We start from the raw sequence: 25,203 nt of genomic DNA, 5'->3' as shown, positions 1-25,203 counted from the left end.
GAAGGTTGTGAGTTCATATCCCAGCACCAACACGCTGCCACTGTTGGACCCTTAAGCAAAACGCCCTAACCCTGCTATATCGAAGTAGAAACTGATCAGAATGCAATATGATCTATTTTGTGGCACCAAAACATGAACTGTTCAGTTTTGGTGCCTACTTAATGAATAATTAACTGAATTTGTCATACTGAGCAACTCAATAAGTATAATAATTTATTTAAACTGGAATTATATTAACAGTCTACTACATTGGCTTAGGACTGCAATTTGCTTAGATACTTTTGCATTTATGTGTCCATCACTGACCAGCACGCCTCAACAATGATAAAACTATACCGAATGGCTATTCGGTGCCACCCAGATGAAAATGGGTGCTCTTTTGAGTGTAGTTCTTCTCAAGGTTTCTTCCTCGTACCATCTCAGGAAGTTTTACATGCCACTGTCTCCACTGGTTCCCTTATTAGGGTTGAACCAATAGGCACTGAACTTAGAGAGATAAATTAACAAATATAATTGTATTTTTAACCTAATTAACTCTGTAAAAGTGCTTTGGGACAAGTTCATTGTTAAAATGGGTTTCCTTGTTTTTTTATTTAAATCATGAACTTTGTATTTAATGTGAAATAAAACTTAAGAACATTTTAACAATTATTATTTGCACTTGAGTTCAGAGTAGAGATGAGATGAGCGAATCCGGATTCACCCGAGATAAATAACCCGATTCTTTATATGACTCGGGATTCATGAATCTATTTACTCGTATCACTTCAGTCCTGGGTTATTTTGCTACTAACAACAATTGAATATATACCAATTTTAAATTCCACTACTATGTTGTTCTAAATTAAAATAACGTTATCAGTAAATAGCTGATAGTTGTTCAGGAACTTCCTTTATGGTCGGAAACACAAGAGATTTAGTTTCGGTGGATTCTGCACATTCGATGAGTGCCATCTAGTGGAATTTCGTGGCAAAGGCAGGCAAAATCCTACTGACTCAAGTGAATCGGATCCTCTCACTGAGTGATTCCGAAGGATTTGAATCCGTAAACGGATTTCTCATCTATAGTTCAAAGTGCATGTGGTGTAGCTGTCGGCCGTTACTAGCGGAAATGCGTCACTTCGATGTGTTGTTGTGTTCCTGTAATGGCGGAACACACGGAGGGAGAAAGCGTTGGCTACAGTGCTAACAGGTCAGATTTGATCCCGTACTTTTGCGTTACCTTGACTTATAATCAGTTTTTAAAAGCGCGGGTGAAATGAATATATTCCAGTTAATTGATCGCCCGTTTTGCTTATTATATCTGTATTTAACTATGTAGAACGTTAGTGTATTAACTTGGCTAGCGTAGCAACGCTAGTGAGAGACAATACGGAGGCTGCTCGGGTCTGATTGTAGTGTTGAAGCTGAGGGTATCATCTATCAGCATGTTAGTAGTAGCTAGTATGCGGATTTGATGGTTAGTTTTGCTGTTTTGTGAGCAACCAGAAAGCAGGGTGTCGTAAACAGATGTAAAAGTGGGATGTGGCTGGCGGATGCAGGCGCTGAATGAATGATGCTTGCCTTATTTTTCTGCGTGTTTGTGTGTGTATGTTTTGGTTGCATGATTTTGTATTTAGCAGCAGGATGGCGCAGCAGTCAGCCCCTCGGTTCCCCGTCGCTGTGCCTTCGGTGGCTGGGGCATTACCCCGGAGACAGCCATTATTGAGTACCCCGAGCACTCCTCCGTTCTCTGTGATGAGAGGCCCGGCTCCCTCTGCGCGAGCCCCCTACGCACGCATGCCCTTCGACCCCAGCGTTCCGCCGCCGGTGGGCACAGCCCATTTACAGGTGCACCTGTTTCACTTCACTAGATTTATTAACCCAATACACTCACATGTATCACGAGCATTAGTTGGATTACCATGTTTGCCCACCTCAACCCTGTTCATCAGTAGAAAGGCACCATCAAAGAGCAACCGTAATGATAACAGACTCCTGTAAACATCCTCAGCACAACAGTGGTGGATAGTAACATCTCGTCACTAATGATGCTGCTGCTGTGATTGGATTTGATTCAGCAGGGTTTCAGAAATGCTCCTGTTGCTTTGTGAAACAGCTTCTGGACTAACATTATCCTGTTGTCAGGGTTGAAGGACTTGAATAAGATAAACACAGCTGTAAAATGCAGCTCTGCCTATAGCAAAACACAACCTTCTTTTATAAAAAAAAAAAAAAAAAAATTTAGAAACACAAGATAATTTCTGTTGTTTATTTATTTTTTAAGAGACCTCCGTTCATTCCACCGCCCGTAAGTACCATGACTCCTCCTCCTGGAATCATCTTCCCTCCCGGTATTTCACCTGTGGCTTCACCTGCTGCTGCTCCTCCTTCACTCACGTCTACAGAGGAGATCTGGGTGGAAAACAAGAGTCCAGAAGGCAAGGTATCGTGCCGAGTGTCCAGCGTTATTATGCTGAATCAACCATTTGGCATATACTAGCAATGGTATATATACTGTATGTGTTATATATATATACAGTGAGGAAAATAAGTATTTGAACACCCTTCTATTTTGCAAGTTCTCCCACTTAGAAATCATGGAAGGGTCTGAAATTGTCATCGTAGGTGCATGTCCACTGTGAGAGACATAATCTAAAAAAAAAAAATCCAGAAATCACAATATATGATTTTTAAACTATTTATTTGTATGATACAGCTGCAAATAAGTATTTCAACACCTGTCTATCAGCTAGAATTCTGACCCTCAAAGACCTGTTAGTCTGCCTTTAAAATGTCCACCTCCACTACATTTATTATCCTAAATTAGATGCACCTGTTTGAGGTTGTTAGCTGCATAAAGACACCTGTCCACCCCATACAATCAGTAAGAATCCAACTACTAACATGGCCAAGACCAAAGAGCTGTCCAAAGACACTAGAGACAAAATTGTACACCTCCACAAGGCTGGAAAGGGCTACGGGGAAATTGCCAAGCAGCTTGGTGAAAAAAGGTCCACTGTTGGAGCAATCATTAGAAAATGGAAGAAGCTAAACATGACTGTCAATCTCCCTCGGACTGGGGCTCCATGCAAGATCTCAACTCGTGGGTCTCAATAGTCCTAAGGAAGGTGAGAAATCAGCCCAGAACTACACAGGAGGAGCTGGTCAATGACCTGAAAAGAGCTGGGACCACCATTTCCAAGGTTACTGTTGGTAATACACTAAGACGTCATGGTTTAAAATCATGCATGGCACGGAAGGTTCCCCTGCTTAAACCAGCACATGTCCAGGCACGTCTTAAGTTTGCCAATGACCATTTGGATTATCCAGAGCAGTCATGGGAGAAAGTCATGTGGTCAGATGAGACCAAAATAGAACTTTTGGGTCATAATTCCACTAAACGTGTTTGGAGGAAGAAGAATGATGAGTACCATCCCAAGAACACCATCCCTACTGTGAAGCATGGGGGTGGTAGCATCATGCTTTGGGGGTGTTTTTCTGCACATGGGACAGGGCGACTGCACTGTATTAAGGAGAGGATGACCGGTGCCATGTATTGCGAGATTTGGGGGAACAACCTCCTTCCCTCAGTTAGAGCATTGAAGATTGGTCGAGGCTGGGTCTTCCAACATGACAATGACCCGAAGCACACAGCCAGGATAACCAAGGAGTGGCTCTGTAAGAAGCATATCAAGGTTCTGGCGTGGCCTAGCCAGTCTCCAGACCTAAACCCAATAGAGAATCTTTGGAGGGAGCTCAAACTCCGTGTTTCTCAGTGACAGGCCAGAAACCTGACTGATCTAGAGAAGATCTGTGTGGTGGAGTGGGCCAAAATCCCTCCTTCAGTGTGTGCAAACCTGGTGAAAAACTACAGGAAACGTTTGACCTCTGTAATTGCAAACAAAGGCTACTGTACCAAATATTAACATTGACTTTCTCAGGTGTTCAAATACTTATTTTCAGCTGTATCATACAAATAAATAGTTAAAAAATCATATATTGTGATTTCTGGAATTTTTTTTTTTTAGATTATGTCTCTCACAGTGGACATGCACCTACGATGACAATTTCAGACCCCTCCATGATTTCTAAGTGGGAGAACTTGCAAAATGGCAGGGTGTTCAAATACTTATTTTCCTCACTGTATATATATATTATACTGTATGTGTTATAAAGATGTTTTCGTTTGACACAAAGGGGTGTATTTATTCAATCGATGCTGCCTCTATTTGCTTTTTTATATTTTTATAGTAAGTTCAACCTAATTTTCATAATTTCCCTCTGACCAAAGTGGGTGACTAGGTTAACATAAATAACAAGAACTTATTTATTTTTATTTTTGTGCAAAAAAGTTATGTAAAGGTGCACATATTTGGCAATGCGTTTTAAGAGAAGTGTGATTTCCTGAATTCCATAAACCGGGCAAACATTATTGTAAATATGTTAACATAATGGGGTACATCTGAATAATTTTTCCTTAGTGCAGTTTGGTTTTATTCTGCTTCCTAATTTTGAAGCAGGCATTCTAGGATAAAAGCTGATGATTAAATAAAATTTGTCAACACAAATGTTTATTGTTTTATTACAATCGTAAATGTGACTTATTTTCTTATTCAGCAAAACTTTAAATAATAGTTCATTAGGACCTGAAAATGAAGTATATTGCTATATTTATTCAATGCTAGATAGTAAAGGTATAAAGTTAATGTAAATAATAATAAATAAAAAAAAATCCACAAATCGACCATGAGGCCATTAGTGGTATCCTGCCTGTTCTGTGCACTGCCTAGTTTATTTAGGTAAATATGATAGCGTAACTACTGCTTAACACTTTTATCGCAATCACTTTTCTTGGCTTTTTGTTCTTTTACAGGTGTATTACTATAATGCACGCACACGAGAGTCTGCCTGGGCAAAACCAGAGGGTGTGAAAGTGATCCAGCAGGCCGAACTCGCGCCGCTGATGATGAGCCAGGCTGCAGGAGTGGCATCTAGCTGCCCCAGTCCTTCAAACAACCTCCCAGCAGCAGCAGCTTCTAATACCACACATATCACCCAGGCCTCGTCCACAGTCATGAGCTCCACCTCCACTCTCAGTACGAATGTAGTCTCGCCTCTCCTACCCACTCCGGGAACAGGTAGATATCACCTGCTCTAAATCTAAAATTGATTATGGCCTAAGATAAAAGCAGCTTGACAAATTATTTAATAAAATTTTCCCCTGAGTGACCCATGATGATCAGAAATTAAACATGAATAAGAATGTAAAGTTTGAGTCTCACAGAGGACCAGTAAACAGTAAAATTTTGATTTTATAGCATCAGACACAGAACAAACATCACTAGTGCTGCACTGTTTACTTACATCTAATGTGGGATATTGTAATTGGTTTAAATCTGATACATGTTTACCTTTTTAGTTATTTACTGTTTTAGTATATGTTTATATATGGCATAAAAACATTTTCCTAAACATCTGCTCCTGTCAGACTTTCCTTCTACTTGACCTTCCAAGATAGATATAACTAAAAATATTTATGCAAAATATTATTTCAGGTTTATCTAATGTCCTCTCCTGGTGTTTTACAGTCTCAGAAGGCACAGAGCTGTCATCTGCAGTAACCGCCCCCCACACTGTGGCTGTGACCCCTGTAGTCGCTGTAAATGCCCCCGCAGGTGCAGTTACTGTCACAACAGGGCCCCAGCCCCTTTCTGTGGCATTGCCCCATACTGTGCCACAGTCCGCTGCGGCCATCCCAGCTTTTCCTCCGGTCATGGTGCCACCCTTCCGAGTGCCTCTGCCTGGCTTGCCCATTCCACTGCCCGGTGAGTTAACTCTCTCACTTGACAGCAACTGCAATGATGCCTCTTTTAAACTACATCTGAAAGCCTCCTAATGCTTTTCCTTGATATTGATTACGATTTTCCTTTATCTGTTCATTTTTGCTGTGATAATGATAGTTGCGTCCTGTAATATATTTATTTTTACTGTACTGTATACTTTTGCTAGAGCAATCCATAGATGGCAGTATTGCTCCTTCTTATTGTTATTATTCATATTTATTATCATTATTGTTAGCAATATTATCGTTTTTATAATAATTCTAAAAAAAAAAGGGGCTCAGTGTGTATGATAGACGTTTTTGCCTAATGATATGCAGTCTAGTGTATCAGACTGAACAAGAAAATTGTCCTTACCAACACAGAAACTGCTAGTAGTTTGGCGTGCCAGTTGCAGACACTCTGCCAGTAACCTGTGAACTTTAGCTGACATCTGTCTTTTTCTGACCAACAGTCTGTGCTTGCTTGATTCTTTTAGGTGTAGCAATGATGCAGATAGTCAGCTGTCCTTATATAAAGACTATCTCTGCCAGCAAGAACGGTAATTCTTTCTCCATCGGCATGCTGGTGACTGTTGTGCATCTATGCTTTATGTATTGTATTTACCTTGTAGTTATAAAGAGCCCAGAGACATGATTTCCAAACCAAAAAGACGCTATTATTTTATGGTTTGAATGCCCCAGTGCAAAGAGCCCCGGCAGTATTTTTTAAACCTTTCTCGCTCTCATGAGCTTACAGTTTCTTGAAGCTTTTGAATAGCTGATTTTTGTGTCAAATCTCTGTGCTTCTCTGTATTTTGTAGTGATCTATTTGTGCTATATATCTGTGGTATTTGTCTTTACTGTGGCATGCATTGTTGTGTTGTCCGTGTCAATTGCAATTCTTAAGTTGACACCCAAAGTGAAGTGATCAAGTGGTCAAGTCAACTGCAAACTTGGTTCAAAAGTATCAAAGTTATTTCTTTACAGATAATCAGCAACTATTTAAAATAACACAATGGATGCTTAAGGGCTAAAATGCACGCAAGGTAAATACACACATGCCCTTTTAGGTGTAGTGTTGTTTGTGCAAGAAAAACAAAAGTCATCCAGTTATTGGCAGCTCTGTGGGTGGAAATGATGAGAGGTCAGGAGAGTGGCCAGACTGGTTCGATCTGACGAGAAGTAAATCAAATAACCACTCTTTACAATTATGGTGGAATTCACATGCCAAACCTAAATGGAGACGTCCTAACCTAAATAGAGACAAAATGGGTTTATCCAGGGATAACCTGTTCCCACAGGTAGCCCAAGGTTTTAACTTTAATAGTGAACTTTATAACGAACAGCCTGTAGAATCTTGTGGGGAGGGTTGGCAGGTTTTTAAGGTTTTGTGAGGAACAAAACATAGGAATGATCACTAAGGTTAGATTAGAATCAATTCTAAAAATTACCTTTATTCATTCAGAAGTCAAACAGTTTGTCCTGTTTTTCTTTCGGCCTGTAATCAGTATCGGTTTCTAACCACAGGATGCCGTTGGCTGGATATTTTTGCTTGTTGGACTATTGAATTCCTGTTGGCTTAAAGTATATAAAAATCACTAATAAAAACATAATTCACTAAAACCAGTCCAGCACACACTGCTGAATGATCCAAGACCCAAATAATCTGGTCAGAATTGGTGCTTTCACTGATGGAGGTAATAGAGAATGACTACACAGCAACAGATGGTTTACAACAAGTGAGTGTATACCTGTACTGTGATACACATGGTGGCTGTAACTGCTACTAGTTTCTTAACCAAATTGTTCTTTTTTTTAACTTGGTTACAATACCATTTTCAGAGGCTCACTGAAGTTGTTTTTATGTTACTGGTCCGTAATTTTCCTTCTCGCGTGTATATCGGCTTAATAAGGGCTACTGTTACAACCTAATTTTTGCTGTAAAACTTCACTTGAAAATGACTTTCAGCTTTGATTTAAGTGTAGTTGCATCACTATAAGAATTACAGTTCTTTATATATATGTGGTCTCTCTCCTCTTTTGTTGTTTTTTATGTTTTGCTTCCCATAGACACAAGCGGATGTTTAGATAGACTTTTTTACCTTTAAGTCTTGGGTTGCTTTTGAGGGATGTTGTAGTTCTCTTTTGTCTTTAGTTTAGTTATGTTAAATAATTGTAAGCATTCGGCTGAACCTGTGCTGATATTAAAGTCCTTTTATAATGCTTTTGCCAGCAGTCAAACCATCAGTAAATAGAAGGGAACCAGTTCCACTGGAAGCCACACAGGTGCACACCATGAGATAATGCACTAGATAAGGAGGCTTTGGATAATAAGCAGCTCCATCTCTTTTCCATACTATTCTCTTTGCATTATTTTATTACTCTTTGACCATAGAATATGGTTCCAGAACCATACAGGCTCTTTTCATAATCTGATCTGGTCTTACTGTTTTCATGCTTCACCACTGGTTTCCATCTTGTGATTTATTTATTGATTTGTTTTTCTGAAAGGTATTCTTTATCTGCCAAATTATTGTGATCTGTTGTGATGTTTCTTTATCAGGGAAAGAATGGTTCTGGCATCCACATTTTATGTTGTCTTTGAGGTGTCTGATGCTATTCCCTGAGCTCACCAGATTTCTTGTTAAGATTCTGTCATATAGCTGATATGACCACTCCTAATGTTTTTGCGGTCTATGGTTTGCGGTGTTTTTTAGTCTAGAGGATTTCATTTCATATAGTATTCATTAATAGTAACACCAGCAGATTCCAAATGCATGTACACCAAACTCAACCATAGAGCTTCTATCTGGTTACTTGTGTGAAAGAATAAGGGAATAACACACATCCTGGTCATGGATTAGCAGATTAGCAAATTATCCAAATATCTGTGATCAACACTGTTCTTCTAATGTCGATGTAAATCTCAAATTAATGCTGAAAATTTCCACTTGGAAGTCTTACTCCTTTAATTTGAAGTTCAATATACTGTGATAGATGGCTACAAATTACTGTTTGAATCTCAAAAATGTTATGGACCTGACTATATATAAATAATTGCAAAATTACATAAAACTGCGCTGTAGAGATTCCTGGATCTAGAGTTCTCAAGTTGCTGATAGCATTTTTATGGCAAACCTGTGTGTGTCTGTTTTCTAGGTATGCTTCCTGGCATGGCACCCTCTCTTTTACCCATGATGCCTCCTCAGATGACCATGGCAGCAACCTCCTCAGCATTGTCAGGAGGGGATTGGTCCGAGTTTAAAACTGCAGAGGGGAAGTCCTACTACTACAACAAACGCACACTGGAGACTACCTGGGACAAGCCTGATCAGCTCAAGGACAAAGGTCTGAGTGTGTTGTGAGACAAAGTGATCAGTCGGTGAAACAGTGTTCAAACAATCCAGTCTTCAAACAAACTTTCGAAAAGTAGGGTTTACTTTATGAATGTAGGGTTTAAAGAGGACACCTTATGGTCTGGCTTGGGTACATGTGTATGGGCCATGGGCATACGTTTGTGTCTTGGCATGATTCGGGAGCAGATTGTTTAACTGGTAACCCTGATGTTATTCTCTGTAATAGAAAAGGAGCTTAGTAAAGTTAAGGACTCTACAGAAGATAACGAGGATACTGAACTCATGCAGGTAGAAGTTGGCAGCCCCAAGATTGATCCACCTATGGAGCTAAAAGAGGTATATTTCCTTTACATCACGCCTACTAATGTGTCATTGTGGAACAGTTGCCTAAACATTTATTATTTATTTTTCTGTATTACCTTTATTGGTTGATTTTGACTGTAGGAGCCCAAGGAGATAGAGATGACTGAAGAAGAGAAGGTTGCTAAGAAATCCAAACCTATAGCCACCAATCCCATTCCAGGCACACCATGGTAGGCAAGACTGGCGTACATTATTAGTGTTCAGTTTCCAAGATATCTGTTATGGAATTTGACTCACCTTTTCTGACATCTTTTGGAAGTTCTTTTCACCACCTCGATGCCAGAACAGAAAAGAGTCTTGATGTATACATACCTCTTACCCTGAGATAAGGTGGGATCAGTCAAGCAGTGCTAGAGAATCTAAGGGGGCATAGTGCAGTGTGAGGAGTTAACTGTACTGTCATGTGTGCATACTGCTGCTTAGATTCAGTTTCTTTTAAAATACAGCTTGTGATTGTGTAAAAAGGTTTTTTTTGTTTTGTCCTTTTCAATATTAATAGATTATTAAATGATGCTATTAAAATTAGCACAGTCATTAGGCCAAATGAAGAACAAAGTCGTTTTTTTGGGAGATTCACAACGGTGGTAATTGTTCACTTGGTCTATAAGGCTTCAATGAAAGTCCCTTTCCAATATTTCATTCAACATATTTATTTTAACTACATAATCAAATATCCTATATCATTATCCATGTTTCTTGTGCAAGGCAATAAAACTCTTTATTATACAAAGTTTATATTTAAAAAAAAAAAAGTAATCTAAGTAGCAGCATACATACACAGAATAATATAACAGGGGGCTTAAGAAATGTGTGTCTTTTGCGTCAGGTGTGTGGTTTGGACCGGTGATGATCGTGTGTTCTTTTACAACCCCACAACACGTATGTCCATGTGGGAACGGCCAGAGGAGCTGGTGGGACGTGCTGATGTTGATAAAAGTATCCAGGAGCCACCACACAAAAGAGGCCAGAATAATGGCCCTAAATCAGGTCAGTGTTCTTCTGCTGAACTATGAGAAAATCTTAACACTCACACATGGTCATTGGAGAAAACCATGGTTCAGGTTTCTGTTTATTTAGTCTTCTAGCATGTGCTGAAGGTTTTTGTAGGTGGTCATGCTATGCAGTAGACCAAATATGTGTTCGGTTTACAGTAATTACTTAACCAATGCTGTAACATTTGATTTTTGACCCAGGCATGTCATCTCAATGCAAAGGACATTGTAGTTGACCCCTAGTAATATTTTTTGAGGAAATGGGTGTGATCTGTCTTTAATGAGTTGCTGATCTTCCACTCCTCTGTCCAAACCATATACCATTTAATGAATGTCTGTGTGTGTGTGTGTGTGTGTGTGTGTGTGTGTGTGTGTGTGTGTGTGTGTGTGTGTGTGTGTGTGTGTGTGTGTGTGTGTGTGTGTGTGTGTGTGTGTGTCCGCGCAGTAATTCTAAAGCAGGAACAAGAGCTTCCAGCTACAGAGGACACATCAGAGGATGAGCACAACAGTGCTAAGAAGAGAAAGTGAGGCTTCTTTTTATTTTGGCTTGTAAATCTGTAGACATGCATGGTACATTTAAACCTATAACTACCTTGGATTTTATTTACCTACTATATTTATTTTGTATTTTTTGAGAATTACATAAATGCATTCCACCAGAGTTGTTCCTCATGTAGAAATTAGACACCCCCCTGGTATTAAGACCTGGTATATACTTTTTTTTTTTTAGCCCAGTAGGTGCTCAGTGGGGTTGAGGTTAGGACTCCGTGGAAGTTCCTTCACCCCCCAAAAGACCCATATATTGATATAATGGTCTCCATAATTTTATGGCCCTATAATAGCCATGGACTCTCTTTGACAGACCTACACAGTTTGTCAGAGAGTCCATGGCTATTATAGGGCCATAAGAATATGGAGACCATTATATCAATGACATTGTTTAAAATGTTTTACATTGTGTGCTACAGATTGGAGGAGAACAAGGAGCTGGATATGGAGAAGGAAGCAGCAGTGGAGGCTGAGTTGAGAGCAGCCAGGGAGCGAGCCGTGGTTCCTCAAGAGACTCGGATGAATCAATTCAAAGACATGCTGCTTGAGAGAGGGGTAAACTCAAAGATGACCCATGTCAGCTGTGACTTAGTTAGGTCAAATAAAGAGGATTTCCTTGCCACTGATCTTCAAAAGTTAAACCTATTTTTGCCATAAAGCTTTAAGATTTATTAAGATACACTCTTGACCTTTCAACTTTATCAGAGCAACTTTGATCAGTCTCATCTACTCATTATCTATGAACAACACTCATCCCCTCACCGTGATCAGTGGCAGCGGATTAGATGGTTATCGCATTAAAAAGAGAGCTTGAAGGTGCTTGAGCGCTCTTTAAGGTCTTTGCCCTTTGCCAGAGTGTTCCATACGACAGATAAAAGGCAGCTTTATGCAGTCAAAAGGAGCAGACATCAAGGTGAGACCCTCCTCCCCCTTTAGCTCCTGTGTGCTTAAGAGAGGTCGTAATGTAGCAGACTAGAGCAGCCACTGTGAAAGATGTAGAGGAGAACCCATCAGTCCTCCTTTTGTCCCTGACTAATTACCCCAGTCTTGTCCATGCCAATTAGTGTGGGGAGAGAGCTGGAGGGAGGTGCTTGGCCTCCCCACTGTGCGTGTTATTCATTAGAGATGCTGATGTGGATGGGGATGAAACGCGCCAGGCACACACCGTGACTTTAGCACTGTGGGGGGACGTGCTCAGAAGAGCGCACCCGCTGAATGTCCTGCTCATTAGAATGGGCGTAACTACAGAGGGAAAAGGGGCATTAAAAGCCCTCATTTCCCCATCTTTGTTACTATATTTGTTTCTCTCCTTCTGTGCCAGGTTTCCGCGTTTTCAACATGGGAGAAAGAGCTTCATAAGATAGTCTTTGACCCCCGTTATCTGCTTTTGAACCCCAAAGAACGGAAGCAGGTACATGCATTCACACCCTTTCTTTACAATCATATTAAATATTATGCTGAACTTATGTCACTATTCATGAGATAAGAAAATGTACATTTGTGACAGGTGGCTGTGTTTTATATATACGCATAATCAACGCATAATCAGTGTGTGTATATGTATATGTATATGTGTGTGTGTGTGTGTGTGTGTGTGTATGTGTATATATATATATATATATATATATATATATATATATATATAAATATGCAAAATCAACATGACAGGTCTAATTTGAATAGATACATTTTTTTTTTTAAAGAATGGAAAAACTGATAATTCAAGTCTTGACACTTGTCAATTTTTTTGTTTTTTTAATCCATATATACGAGGTGGTATAAAGTTTCAAAACTAGTTTTGCAACATGGGAACAGATGCCAGAACAAGGCTGCATGCACAGTCACAGGGATCACCGATCTTCAAAAGTCAGTGTGCAAAAAAAAAAACACTGTACTGTGTACATCGGGAGCAGTACAGCTGGTGCTAATCTGACCACGTGCGTTACCATGTCTGCGATTTCGTCAGCAAGTTGGAACAGGAGCAAACGTTCAAAATTCTGCAATGAGATGTTTTGAGTGGCACGCTTGATTGAAGAGCGGAAGAAGGTCACTGGAAGATGACGAGAGTTCAGACAGACCTACTAAAAGCGGAAACGATTTGTCAACTTGTGCATGAATGATCCTGACGTGTCATTTGAACAAGTGCCGTGTTGCTGCCAAGTTCATCCACAGGCTGCTGACCCTAAAGCAAAATAAACACAACGTTGAAGTCTGCCAAGAACTTAGTCAGAGTGCCGTGGATGACTCGTCCTTTATGTCGAGGATCATTACCAGTGAAGAAACTTGGGTGTACGGGTACGACACTATGCAATTAGTGGACACATGGACACGAGACTATGCAACAGTTTTCACAGGGGAAGAGCCAATCATCTCTATAAAAGAAAACTGTGAGGCAGCTCCAAAGCTCTGCAGCGCAACCAAGTGCATGCTCGTTGTCTTTGTGCATTTCGGAATTGTGCATAAAGAATTTGGCCACAGGGGCCAGACAATCAATAGCGAGATCTACTGCCAAGTCTGAAGGCATCTGACTGAGGAAATTTGGCAAAAGTGACCTTATCTGTGGCATATAGTCTTAAAGCTTTTTAAAACCACCTTGTATAAAACACTTTTATAAAAACAAATACATGAGTTAATGTGTTAACAAATTAGTAAACACAGTTTTGTGTAACTATCAAACTCAACAGAATTTTACTAAAACTGTATTTGAACTTCTCTCTGAATAAGTAGCCCTTTTTCTGAACAGTTTAACAGTTGACTTTGAAGAATTAGTGTTGTGTAGAACACTTCTGTGTGTCTTGATGAAAGTAAATGAGTGTTGAGTAAATAATTTCCACTACAGATGCAGTAAATTTAGGCTGGGGGGGAAAAAAACAATTGGATCATATCGAAACCTAAAACCTAACTTGCTTTGTCCAGGTGTTTGATCAGTATGTAAAAACTCGTGCTGAAGAGGAAAGGAAAGAGAAGAAGAACAAAATAATGCAAGCTAAAGAGGAATTCAGAAGGATGATGGAAGAAGCCAGACTTGGAGTCAGGTGAACCCTGTGGACAACTTCAACACTAGTCTTTACTTTACTTACAAAACATCGATATCTATATCAAATACTCTATCAAGTACTGTAAAAAAAAAAAAAGAAAGTTTTTTTCTCAATACCTTCTCACTGAATTCATTTGGATATGACATAACATGTGCCCAAAAATATACTTGAATGGTTAGTTGTTTATTCAAATACGTGCACATCATTAGACTATATACATGAAAACAGTGGGAGGAAATATGGTGTAAACAGGAAACAGACAAAACAAAAAAAAAGGGAGCCCTGTGCATGCACCTATGTAAAGTGTACAACCAATTTAAACTTAGAATTACAAAATACAATAGAATTACAAAGGAACTTGGTATATGAAAGAAACCCTTAGACTTGAACTACATCTCAAAATTGTAGCAATGCACGATCACAGTCTGTAGTGTTAAGCTGCTAATAATATTTTTATTTAATGGATGCTTTATTGAATTCTGCCTCTCTCGCATTTTTTTCAGGACTACTTTCAGTGAATTTGCAACAAAGCATTCCAAGGATGGGCGGTTTAAAGCTATTGAGAAGATGAAGGACAGAGAAGCCATTTTTACTGAGTTCATGACCTCTCTCAGAAAGAAAGAGAAGGAGAACTCAAAGAACCGAGGTGAAAAGGTGAGCCTAATGTCCACGATAGCCTTAATCTCCATTATAGATAATTAAAGGGAACTAATAGACTAATAGTGGTTTATGGAAAAAAATAAAGTCGGGTTGACCTGGATTAAAAGACCCAGTTTAGGAAAACTTGGTTTAGGGTTAATGTAAACATGACACAGGCAGTTCCTTTCACACGAGCCTCTATAGGTTTATGCGGGCTGGTATGCAGTAGTTATGCTTTAATAATGGGTGACTGTGCTGATTGCATTTGGCAGCTAAAGGTCAGCAATAAAACATTAATAGCAACAAAATGTCACCTGTTTAGGGAGGGGTGATAGGTGGGGAGGCCTTCACAGAGTGGGGTTCACCAGAGGATGCCAATCTACCACAACTCCAAGGCTGTTTTAACAAACATTGCTTATTCATAGAGTAATGACCAGTCAGACTAGAACGTAGGAAGCTCTCTGTTTAATCAGGGACCCATGTAGCTAGAAATGTTTGATTCTGCACTTTTAAACACAGACTTATAAGTAATAATTTAAACATAATGCACTGTTTGATTTTTAGGTTACTTGTTTTTTTAAATTGAATTTGGATCAGCTATCACCCACCATTGTAATATTCATAGTGTGTCATCAAGTTCTTGTGGCTAAAAGAAAAAAGCCCATCCAGTGTACTCACCATCCAATTTATTAGGAATGACCAGACTGTTTGGCTAAAGGCAATTATATAATTAACCTCAAATAAGCACTCTATAAAACATAGTGACCTTTAAAAGCTCCTGCTCACCATCAATCTTTAGGATAGATGGACTACAACAGCAGAAGACCACATTGGGTTCCACTTTTGTCAGCCAAGAACATGAAATTATAAGAGGTTATCATGGTTATAGACTAGGGCTGTCAATCAAATAAAATATTTAAGCGTGAATAATCGCATGATTGTCATGAGTAAACTTGTGATTAATCGCACATTTATATCTGTTCTAAATGTACCGTAAATTTATACTTTTCAAGTTTTTAATGCTCTTATCAACATGGGCATGGACAAATAATTATGCTTTATGCAAATGTATGTTTATTTCTAAAACCATACTCAGCATAGAGCATGAAGACAAAATATTATTTTAAATGTTTTAAAGTAATTATGGTGTTTTGAATTACGTAAATCATCAGGACACCAAACAAAACTTTTGCTGTGTTTCCACACGGACGGTTTTAATTGCTGGATGTGTGTATCACAGCGGATTTTGATGCTTGAATCGAGTCTTTTTTTTTTTCTTTCTATTTTTATATATATATATATATTTCTGAGAAAAAAAGGACATGAATAAATGTCTGTTGCATTAAAGTTTTTCTTTTATATTTGTTCTTATATTTTTCATAAAAATAGTCAAACAGAAATGCAGGCTGCATTGCACGTGCGTTAATTAAAATGTGTGCTGTTAAATTGAATTTGCGTTAACGCTTTATTAGCCCTATTATAGACTCATTAAAACAGGATTGTATAAGACTTGGACTTTTTTCAGGTCCAGGATTTATTTTTTTCTTATGTTTAACTGTCCAGTTTTGGATTAATCTTTTCCTATGATGGCATTAGATTTCTGTTCTTGGCTGACAGATATGGAACCATTGATGGTCTTCTGGTGGCTGAAACCAATTATTAGCAACAGCACAGTTTAATAGCTGTGTGTCAGGTTTATTTTGCTTCATGTTGTTTTAGGTAAGGCAGGACTTCTTTGAGTTGCTCTCTGATCACCATGTGGATGGCCAGCAGCGCTGGAGCAAAGTGAAGGAGAAGATGGAGACGGACCCCCGTTATAAAGCAGTGGAGACTTCAGCTGCACGAGAGGAACTCTTCAAAAGCTTTGTGGAGAAGCTTGCTAAGGTAAAAGGGGATTTAGGTGCAGTTTAGGATACCTGATGGGCAAAACCCAGACCAAAATATTCACATTTGTTTCCTAGAGTGCTAAAGTATAACACTTTTTTTTTGTATACATAATAATAATAATAATAATAATCTTTAGATTCGCCTCACTGTTGTTTTTGCTCATAGGCGTTCATTCAGTTATATCTAAAGTTTGCTGGTCTTTCGTGGTTTCATGTCCAATTACCCTGGAGTTGTAGTTAGGAATAATAGTTGAGCTGTGTTTGTGTCTCTTTTAATACCGTTCCCAGAACTCAAACTCAGAGAAGGAAAAGGAGCTGGAGAAACAGGCGCGAATCGAAGCCAGCCTGCGGGAAAGAGAGCGGACCGTGCAGCGGTTTCGCTCCGAGCAAACCAAAGAGATTGACCGTGAACGAGAGCAGCACAAGCGAGAGGAGGCTGTGCAACACTTCAAAGCTCTCATGTCTGATATGGTGAGACATGTATGCAACCACTGGCTAAATATCACTGCAAATTACATGGACAGGTGTAAAAAGGCTGTGTCACACCACATGTGTGAGGGTCCACAGCGGTGTATTTTATGTTGTTGTTTAGGCTCAACAGTTAACTGATGACATGCTTCATCAGCTAATTCAGTAGCTTCTTCAATCAAGTCAGTCGGCTTCCTGTTTTTATGTTTTTACATTTGGGTTCACTAATTTTCAAACCCTGCACATGAGCTAAATCAGCTTATGAGAATACGAGAATACTTTCTATTTATGAGAAAGCTTCTTTTCAGTTCTGCGTGCATTACCCTCTGTAATATATTGAAAAGTTGGGATAACGTAAGTAAGTGTTTAATACAAATTAAATATACTATCAATCTATAATTTCACTTCGCCTGATGTCTGTACCCCTATGTGCAGTACTTCACACAAAATCAGCTGTTTGAGATTGCTTCATTGCTTTTCCGGTGCTTCAAAATGCCAGGTCAGATCATCAGATGCCTCCTGGTCTGAGACGCGGCGTTCCCTGAGGAAAGACCACCGCTGGGAGACGTCCTCATTGCTGGAGAGAGAGGAGAAGGAGAGGCTTTTCAACGAGCACATCGAGGCACTATCTAAAAAGAAGAAGGAGCTCTTCCGCCAACTTTTAGACGAGACGTCCATGGTACAACTGTTATTTGCTTTTTGAAAATAGATTTTAATGTTTCACATCGCTGTGTACACTCGTGTGGATAGAATGCGAATAAAAAATATACTAAATTGTCTTCTTCCGATAGATCACACTGTCCTCGACATGGAAAGAGGTCAAAAAGACCATAAAAGAGGATCCACGGTGTATAAAGTTTTCCAGTAGTGATCGGGTAGGAACACTCATCGCTTCAATACATCATTCATTGTGTTAAGCCATAACAAATCATCGGGAATTGGGCACGGTTTATCTAGCGAGCGAGTCTTCTTTGTGTTCTTTTGCAGAAAAAACAGAGAGAATTTGAAGATTACCTTAAGGACAAGCACATTTTAGCAAAAGCAGACTTCAGAACTCTGCTGAAAGAGACCAAGTTCATCACATACAAGTGAGTAGTTAAATATCCATGACTTGCCCTGCAGCATCAGGAACTTTTCTGAAAACTTTGAATGGGATATGGGAGACGTTTTTGTTTTCTGAGACTCTGTTAGCGCATAAGCGACAGCACAGTGCTTTTTACCGTGATGGCATTATGTGAGACAGCTTTGTTCTTTAGAGACACGCTGATGGAAGACTGTGCTGTTCTCTATAGAGAGACTGATTTATCATGGAATACTGTTTGCGGCTCCATAACTGCATTATGCTAGATCATGGAAGGTTATGACATAGAATGAAATCTGTCTGTTCCCTAGAGGGATTATGATTGAGTGGTGCAGGCTGTGCTGTTCTATAGAGACACTTTGATAAGCACATTGGAGGCTGTGCACTGTTCTCTAGAGACCCTATGATAGATCAGAATGACACGTGCATACATGGCAGGTGTTCATAAGGCAGCTGTCTTGCAGCTGCAGATGTTGTATTCTCTGAGTATTTCACTGAGTAATTATTGTCATTGGTTATTCTTTCTCATCAGATCCCGTAAGTTGGTACAGGAGTCTGAGCAGCATCTGACAGACATAACAAAGGTCCTACAGAACGACAAACGCTATCTGGTACTGGACTGTATGCCAGACGAGAGGCATAAACTCATCATGGCGTATGTGGAGGAGCTGGAGCGTAGAGGTCCCCCTCCTCCTCCCACAGCCTTCGAACCTAACCGACGTTCCACAAAGTGATGATCTAATTCAAATTGCCATACACATGTTCCAAACCTCCAGCTTTTTTTGCTCATCCTTTTCTTAGTGGAATCCGTTGCTTACATTTTTAAAGCCAGAAACAGTCACTGTTCTAGGATGCAAGGGTTTTTTTTTTTGGTACAGTTTAATATTTCATACACATCAGATTGAACTAAAGCTGGATGACCAGTGAAAGCAGGTGTGCTGATGAAATTGTGTGAAAATTCACTTAGGGCCTAAGCAACAGCTAAAAACATCTGTCTAAAACAGTTAGTGGCAGTTTAAGCAGGGTTTTTTCCGTTCCAAACCCCGACAAACCCACCTGCTCCTCTGACGTGATCGACATCTGCATTAATTCTGCATGGCTAGCTGTGGTTGTGTTGTGCCAAGGAAAATGCCCAGGAGCTGGTTTGGCACAGCAGCAAAGACCACCTGTACCCTTCTATTCCACATTTTTTTCTCCTCCAGAACCTGTGGCTGTATTGTGGTCCATGAAATCTACCATGCTTTTATTTTTTGTAAAAAAAAAAAAATGGTTTGATTTTTTAAACCAGGGCTCCCCAGACTGTCTCTCATGTTTTGGGACAGCAGTCATCCGCTGCGGCTTTCGTCTACTGAAGCACGTCATTTCTTCTGTTTTAACTGACAACTTGTGTACAATGTAAGATATTTTTTTAAAACAATGAATGGTTGTTAATTCCTTCATTAACCGTTTGTAATGCTAGTCTGTGCGAGCAGTGACCGTGCCAGTCTGCTGCTATTGGGTTTTAATTTAATTGTCAAATGTTTTTGGAAAAAAAAATGACTTTTTGTAGCTTCAGTGTTTCTGTACAAGTTGACTGGAATAAAGGTGACCTACTTTTTTACATATTCCAGTGATTTCTTTATTCTTGTTAAAATATTCTTCAATTTATACATGAGGTTTCTTCATGTAAAATGGGATGCTGATGTGAAATACAGGCCATGCGATAGCATTTATCTGGAACATCATTTATTTTTGTGCAAATACACGTACAAATCGTTTCCTTTTAAATTTTACAGGAGTAATAGATCTATTTGTGGAAATAGTCACACTGCAAAACGCACATTCCATTCGATAAATAATATTTACAGCTTAACACCAAGCAAGAAAACATGAAGCATGTAAATGTAGAGCATACTTTCTCTACATAAAGTATGCACATCTGGATCACAAAATAATACATGGAACATTTCTCTACAGAAGCACTCGGCGAACCATCCGAACCATTCTGAAGTTATTTTTTACCACAGTTAATAATGCAATATTAATGAATAAAGTCCAGGAAATGTCTTGGCAGGATGGGTTTTTTTTTTTTGGTTGATCTTCATGTCTCACTAGTGAGAAGTTTGTTTAAGCATTAAAGGAATTCTTTTATCAACAAAAAGCTTTTGCTGGTGGTGCCATTATCTTTTTTTAATGGACATAAATGCACTGTATTAAATACTGACTCGACCGTGTGTAGTGTGCTGGAAGTCCAATTCTGTGTTTCGGTCTGGGTTTGAAGTTCACGTGAGGTCACTTGGTTGTAGCTGTTGAGCTTCTGTTGTGATTATGAGAAGGGTGTGTATGAGTGTGTGTAGCTTCTAAAGTAGTGTCCTAGGCTACTGCTTGCCCTCTTTGGGGTCTTGGTGCTCCCAGGGTATGGGGTCGTGCTCTTGAGTTTGGGAGCCACTCTCACGCTCGTTCCAGAACTGCTCCACATCAGGGGGCAGCACGCCATCTTTACTGCCGTTCTCGGGACTTTCCTCTTTCTGCTGCTGCGGCTGATTATCAGTTAGAGACTCCTCGATGTTTCTTGAGGGGAAGTGGGCGGAAGCCTCAGGTCGCGGGGTGGGTGACCTGGGTGCAGTGGGCGCGTGCGGCCCGGGTTTGGGTTGCTGCTTAGGAGCGTGTTTGCGCAGCGTGAGGCGCCTCCACAGGCCCTTGTAGCCCTCGCGGAACTCCTCGGACAGGGCAAGTACTATAAGCGGGTTGGCAAGCGAGATGGCGAACATGACGATCTGCGCGGCCACGGCGAAGAGCACGGGGGGCACGGGGCCGTCACTTTCCGCTGCGTGCCTCATCCACACCCAGGCCACCCAGTGCGGCAGCCACATGCTCGCCATAGCCACGGTCAAGCCGAACAGCATCAAGGTGAGCTTGCGGGAGCGGATCTGTGCGCGGAGGTTCTGCGTTTTGCTGCAGCGGCGTTGGCATCGGCCGTACGCACGCCAGAAGTACAGCAGCGCGAAGCTCAGCGGCGCGCAAAACGCCACCAGAGGATACGCCTTCACGTAAAAGGACATGAACTCGCGCGCTTCTAGTGGCACCTTTAACACGCACAGCACTCCCCCGTCTTCCTCCTGCAGCGACGTGAAGAGAAAGTGGGGCAGCGGGAGGACGCACGAGACAAGCCACGTGAAGAGCAGCACCACCACGATGGTCTTGAAGCGGATTGTGACTTGCTTGGTCGGATTGCTCACGTACCTGTAGCAAGCTTTCGCCATGATGGCCACCGTGATGCTCTTCGCGGCCATACAGGAATGCACGAACCAGTCGCACGTTTTGCACACCACTAAGCCCAGAGTCCAGTCTTCGTGGGAGAACGCCGTGGCTTTGAACGGGACCGCGAAAGCCAGCAGCAGAAAGTCAGCCATCAGGAGGTTGAGAATGAGCGCGTTGATCAGGGAGAGCTTGCTTTTGCGCGCGTTGCCCACCAGCACTCCCACCGCGGTGGCGTTCGCAATGAAGCCCAGCACAGAGATGACCCCAAGCCCTACCGGCACCAGCACCTTCAGGTCGCCCTGCTGCAGGTGCTGGTATGCGCCTTTCTCCAGAAATGGAGAGCGTCTGTTTAAGGTGGCGTTTGGCGCGCTGGAGTTCCCTTCCTGCACTTTATCCATTTCCGCAGGAGGAAAAAAGTCGTCTGTGAATAAGTTTCTATCACGCGTGGCTTGTACTTCCTCGGACCCACGGGTTTTTATTCGCGGAGGGTGCGGGCTGTGCGCCGTTATAAAGGCGCGCTGTGACTGACAGGTGCCCCCACAGGTAAACCCCCCCCCCCCCCCCCCCCCAGCTGACTGCCTGCATTCATTTGCGATGGAGCGCCGCGTCCTCTCGAGGCCAATTAGAGTGATTTCAGGTAACGAGCTCCTGCAGCACACTGAGCCTTTCACACTACTGGATCATCATCACCGGAAACTGAGCGAGATTTACTGTGCTTGATTATACCGACCGGATACATACAGCTCAGGAGGAGTGTGGAGGTTTTTTCTTTTTATGATACTACAAAATTGACTTCTTGTCTAATCGCAGGAGGTGAAAATGAATGTGCAATCTTTTCCATTTATACTAACGACTGAAACTCATACAACAAACAAGTTCGCATCATTTACCTTTTTAGCACTAAATTGAATACAATCATCGACTGAAAATCTGAATATATATTAAATATTAAAAACCTTTTTAGGAAAAGGGTTTTGGGAAAATATGTATTTTCTTTCTATTTTTTTGTAAGCATAAACCGTCTCCATTTATGTTCCCTTTTATCAGACTCATTAGAGCTTCTAGACAGAAGTAATGAGTTTGCATACTAATAAAATATGGATAAGAAGTTTATAGAAAAATAAAAGATGTATAATGTATAAAAGGAAATAGAGGGAAAGATGGGAAAATATCCAAAATATTAAATCCAATATTGTTTTCAGTTTATTTTTGTTTCATTGATTTATTCAGTGCATTTATACCACTTACAAACACCTTTCATTTCATTCATTAATAAAGCATTCATTACAATCCAATCAAGTTTATCTGCTGTGTTTTCATGCATTCATTTAGGCATATTGAAGAAGCCTATATCATAATTGTGAGCAAAATATATTTCCGTGTATTTATTTCATTCTTGGTTTAAAGTCATGGTTTTAATTTGCTTGTTCTATTTAAAGATGTGCAAAACATGTGCAGAATTTGAGATTTGCTGACATGTAAAATAGTGGTATAAAGTTGAGGTGTCCTGCTAAGTATAATAAGTGGAATGCATACTGATTCTCGTAAATAATAAATGTAGGTGCTGTGACAAATTAAAGGCGGAAACAGTTACAGTGTTTTGCTGTGTTCGGTTTTTATGGCATGGTTTGGATTTAGAGTATTCTGAGTATTTTCTGTAGTGTTGCCTATTCTATTGAGTAGATTTATTAACTGTCTCTAGTGTTTACTCAGTATGATGCGATAAAGAAAAAGATCTATTGAGCAGATGTTTTGGAGCTCAACAGACATTGGCCAAACAGAAACAAGCGTAGAGAAATTTAGCTCATTAGTATTTGATATAATCACTCTGTGCAGCTGTGGTGAGCAAGAAAGCATGGCAGAATGGCACAACCTTGAGGCAGATGAGTGACAACAACAGAAGACCGTGTTGGAGTCCATTTCTGGCAGCCAAGAGCATTAAGCTATGCTGCTGATTTATCAATCCTGAACAGTTGAATACCATCTGAGGCACACAGACAGTAGAGTCAGAACTTAACACCAATAGCATGGATCCATGGACCTGCCCTGCCTTATATCAACAGTCCAGGCTGGTGGACAGTGTAAAGTTGTGGGGAATTCTTTTAATCCTGTTACAGTTTTTCCTCAGTTGCTTTGGAGCATTTCTCAAATCATACTTAATATTTGCAAACCAGTAAGTGCATTCTCTCAAAAGTAAGTATTTGTTCAATAAACATATAATTTCCAGCAGAGTGAAAAGTCCCTTTGTCATTGTTTTTAAACAAGATTGTCCTGATTGTATGATGGTGCACAGTTTTAGGATTTCCTAATATAAACTTTGGATTACAGTGATTGAAAATGCACAAAATTGTCATTTCTTTTGTACGCCATTTATGAATTTCAGCAGCACAAAATAATTTATTTGATTGCATATTTAATTTAATATTGATTGCAAGAGACTGGATAGGATTCACACTTTTACTTTACTATACAAGTGTTTGTTTCTTAGTTGTTTATCCATTTTCAGATTTTATAATTCTTTGTTTTGCTCTTTCTGTATACACTCTCTATTTGAAGGTTCACAAGATTCACCTTTGACCTGTTTTACAGAACTAGTTTATTATTTGTTGATCTGATGCCGTTCATTCTCCTTCAATAGCGACGTTCATTAGAAATTAGAAATTTAGAAATCTTAGATGACAGTTGATGACAACTGGTTTAATCATTTTGCATTCAATGACTTATGCAATGAACTGATGCTGAGATGTTTTGGGGGTTAAGACTATTTAGATTAAACCAGTATAATGATAAACATAACAAACTACTGATAATGTAGGAAACACCGGACAATTGTACACAATCAATTCAACAAATGTACAAAAGCATTCAAAATTTGAAGCAACAAGAAATGTTCTTATGATGAGCACAAATGAAGCTTTTTTAATGGCAAAATCAGCTCATCAGGGATAAACACACGTCGTTCACCTTAACTGTTAAATTCTGTAAAGCTGCTTTGAGACAATGTCTGTTGTGAAAAGTGCTATAGAAATAAACTTGACTTGACAGCTGCAGTCCAATAGTTAATTCCACCTTAGTAATTACTTTATCCTTGTCATGGTTGAGTTAGAGTCTCTCTCAGAAAGATGGAACACCAACACTCAAAACTTATTTACACAGAGATAATTGAGAGAATTCTTATTCGTAGTTGAGAGCAATCAATAGGAATAGTGCTTAGTGGTTGCCTTGCATGGCTGGGATTGAAGGATTGAATCATGTCTCTGAAGGGTTGTCATCCCATCCATCGACAAGTTCTAGGTATAGACTCCCCCATGATGCTGTAAAGAATAAGTGACCTGGAAAATAGATGGTATCTAACAGACTGAGGTCCCCAAACTACGGCTAAATTTGGAATGATCTTCTAAACAATGCCAGAGACATATATTGAAAATTTATTTTTAAATGTTTTATTTATACAATATCTATATTTGATAATAAAGGTTGGCTTTCGAAAGTTTCCTTAGTTATTAATAGAGGTCGACGGCACCGATAATTGATTGCTGGAACTGCAAAAATCCATACCGATAGTTTTTCCGGCTTCTGGTCCAATGTCATTTCAGCGGCCTCTAGCGGCGAATATCTGACGCCACGTGCTGTTTGCTTTTGCAATTTTCTGTTACACATCCACCTGCCCACTATTACAGTTTTTCTCAGTTGCTTTTAGAGCGTTTCTCAGATCAGAAATGAAATTCTTAAAACTCCATGTTCAACCTCCATGTCATTTATTCACTGGTGCACATCATATAAACATT

The 25,203-nt window shown here is 40.0% G+C and overlaps 2 protein-coding genes across 5 annotated transcripts; one reads left to right on the top strand and one right to left on the bottom strand.

The window, feature by feature from the left end:
* Positions 1-734: 734 nt before the first annotated feature.
* Positions 735-19,779, top strand: tcerg1a (transcription elongation regulator 1a (CA150)). 4 transcript variants are annotated; one of them, XM_083561576.1, is made up of 21 exons: positions 735-1,192; positions 1,620-1,830; positions 2,267-2,425; positions 4,856-5,120; positions 5,571-5,807; positions 6,301-6,363; positions 8,963-9,151; positions 9,386-9,495; positions 9,604-9,692; positions 10,349-10,509; positions 10,960-11,038; positions 11,483-11,618; positions 12,385-12,474; positions 13,980-14,098; positions 14,605-14,755; positions 16,460-16,624; positions 16,915-17,097; positions 17,594-17,773; positions 17,886-17,969; positions 18,082-18,182; positions 18,708-19,779. In XM_083561576.1, the coding sequence occupies exons 1-21, from the start codon at positions 1,125-1,127 to the stop codon at positions 18,907-18,909; spliced, it is 3,042 nt and encodes a 1,013-aa protein (XP_083417702.1). In that variant the 5' UTR covers positions 735-1,124; the 3' UTR covers positions 18,910-19,779. The 4 variants fall into 4 exon arrangements, with proteins under 4 accessions (XP_083417702.1, XP_083417703.1, XP_083417701.1 ...); XM_083561575.1 differs by having other exon boundaries at positions 1,045-1,192; positions 1,623-1,830; XM_083561577.1 differs by lacking the exon at positions 6,301-6,363 and having other exon boundaries at positions 1,034-1,192.
* A 104-nt stretch (positions 19,780-19,883) lies between these two features.
* gpr151 (G protein-coupled receptor 151) lies at positions 19,884-22,269 on the bottom strand. The gene has a single exon (XM_083561635.1). The coding sequence runs from the start codon at positions 21,811-21,813 to the stop codon at positions 20,533-20,535; it is 1,281 nt and encodes a 426-aa protein (XP_083417761.1). The 5' UTR covers positions 21,814-22,269; the 3' UTR covers positions 19,884-20,532.
* Positions 22,270-25,203: the final 2,934 nt, after the last annotated feature.

The sequence above is a fragment of the Silurus aristotelis genome, assembly GCF_946808225.1.
Source record: "Silurus aristotelis genome assembly, chromosome: 14".
Lineage (NCBI taxonomy): Eukaryota > Metazoa > Chordata > Actinopteri > Siluriformes > Siluridae > Silurus > Silurus aristotelis.
This window is presented reverse-complemented; position numbering and strand designations above follow the sequence as displayed.

What these genes read in the sequence shown, in the direction of transcription:
- tcerg1a (XM_083561576.1), top strand. Translation starts at nt 1,125, where the DNA reads ATGTGTTGTTGTGTTCCTGTAATGGCGGAACACACGGAGGGAGAAAGC. An exon ending in CTTGCCCATTCCACTGCCCG is followed by an intron (nt 5,808 to 6,300) that starts GTGAGTTAACTC and finishes TGATTCTTTTAG; the next exon opens with GTGTAGCAATGATGCAGATA. An exon ending in AACAGTGCTAAGAAGAGAAA is followed by an intron (nt 11,039 to 11,482) that starts GTGAGGCTTCTT and finishes TGTGTGCTACAG; the next exon opens with ATTGGAGGAGAACAAGGAGC.
- gpr151 (XM_083561635.1), bottom strand. Translation starts at nt 21,813, where the DNA reads ATGGATAAAGTGCAGGAAGGGAACTCCAGCGCGCCAAACGCCACCTTA.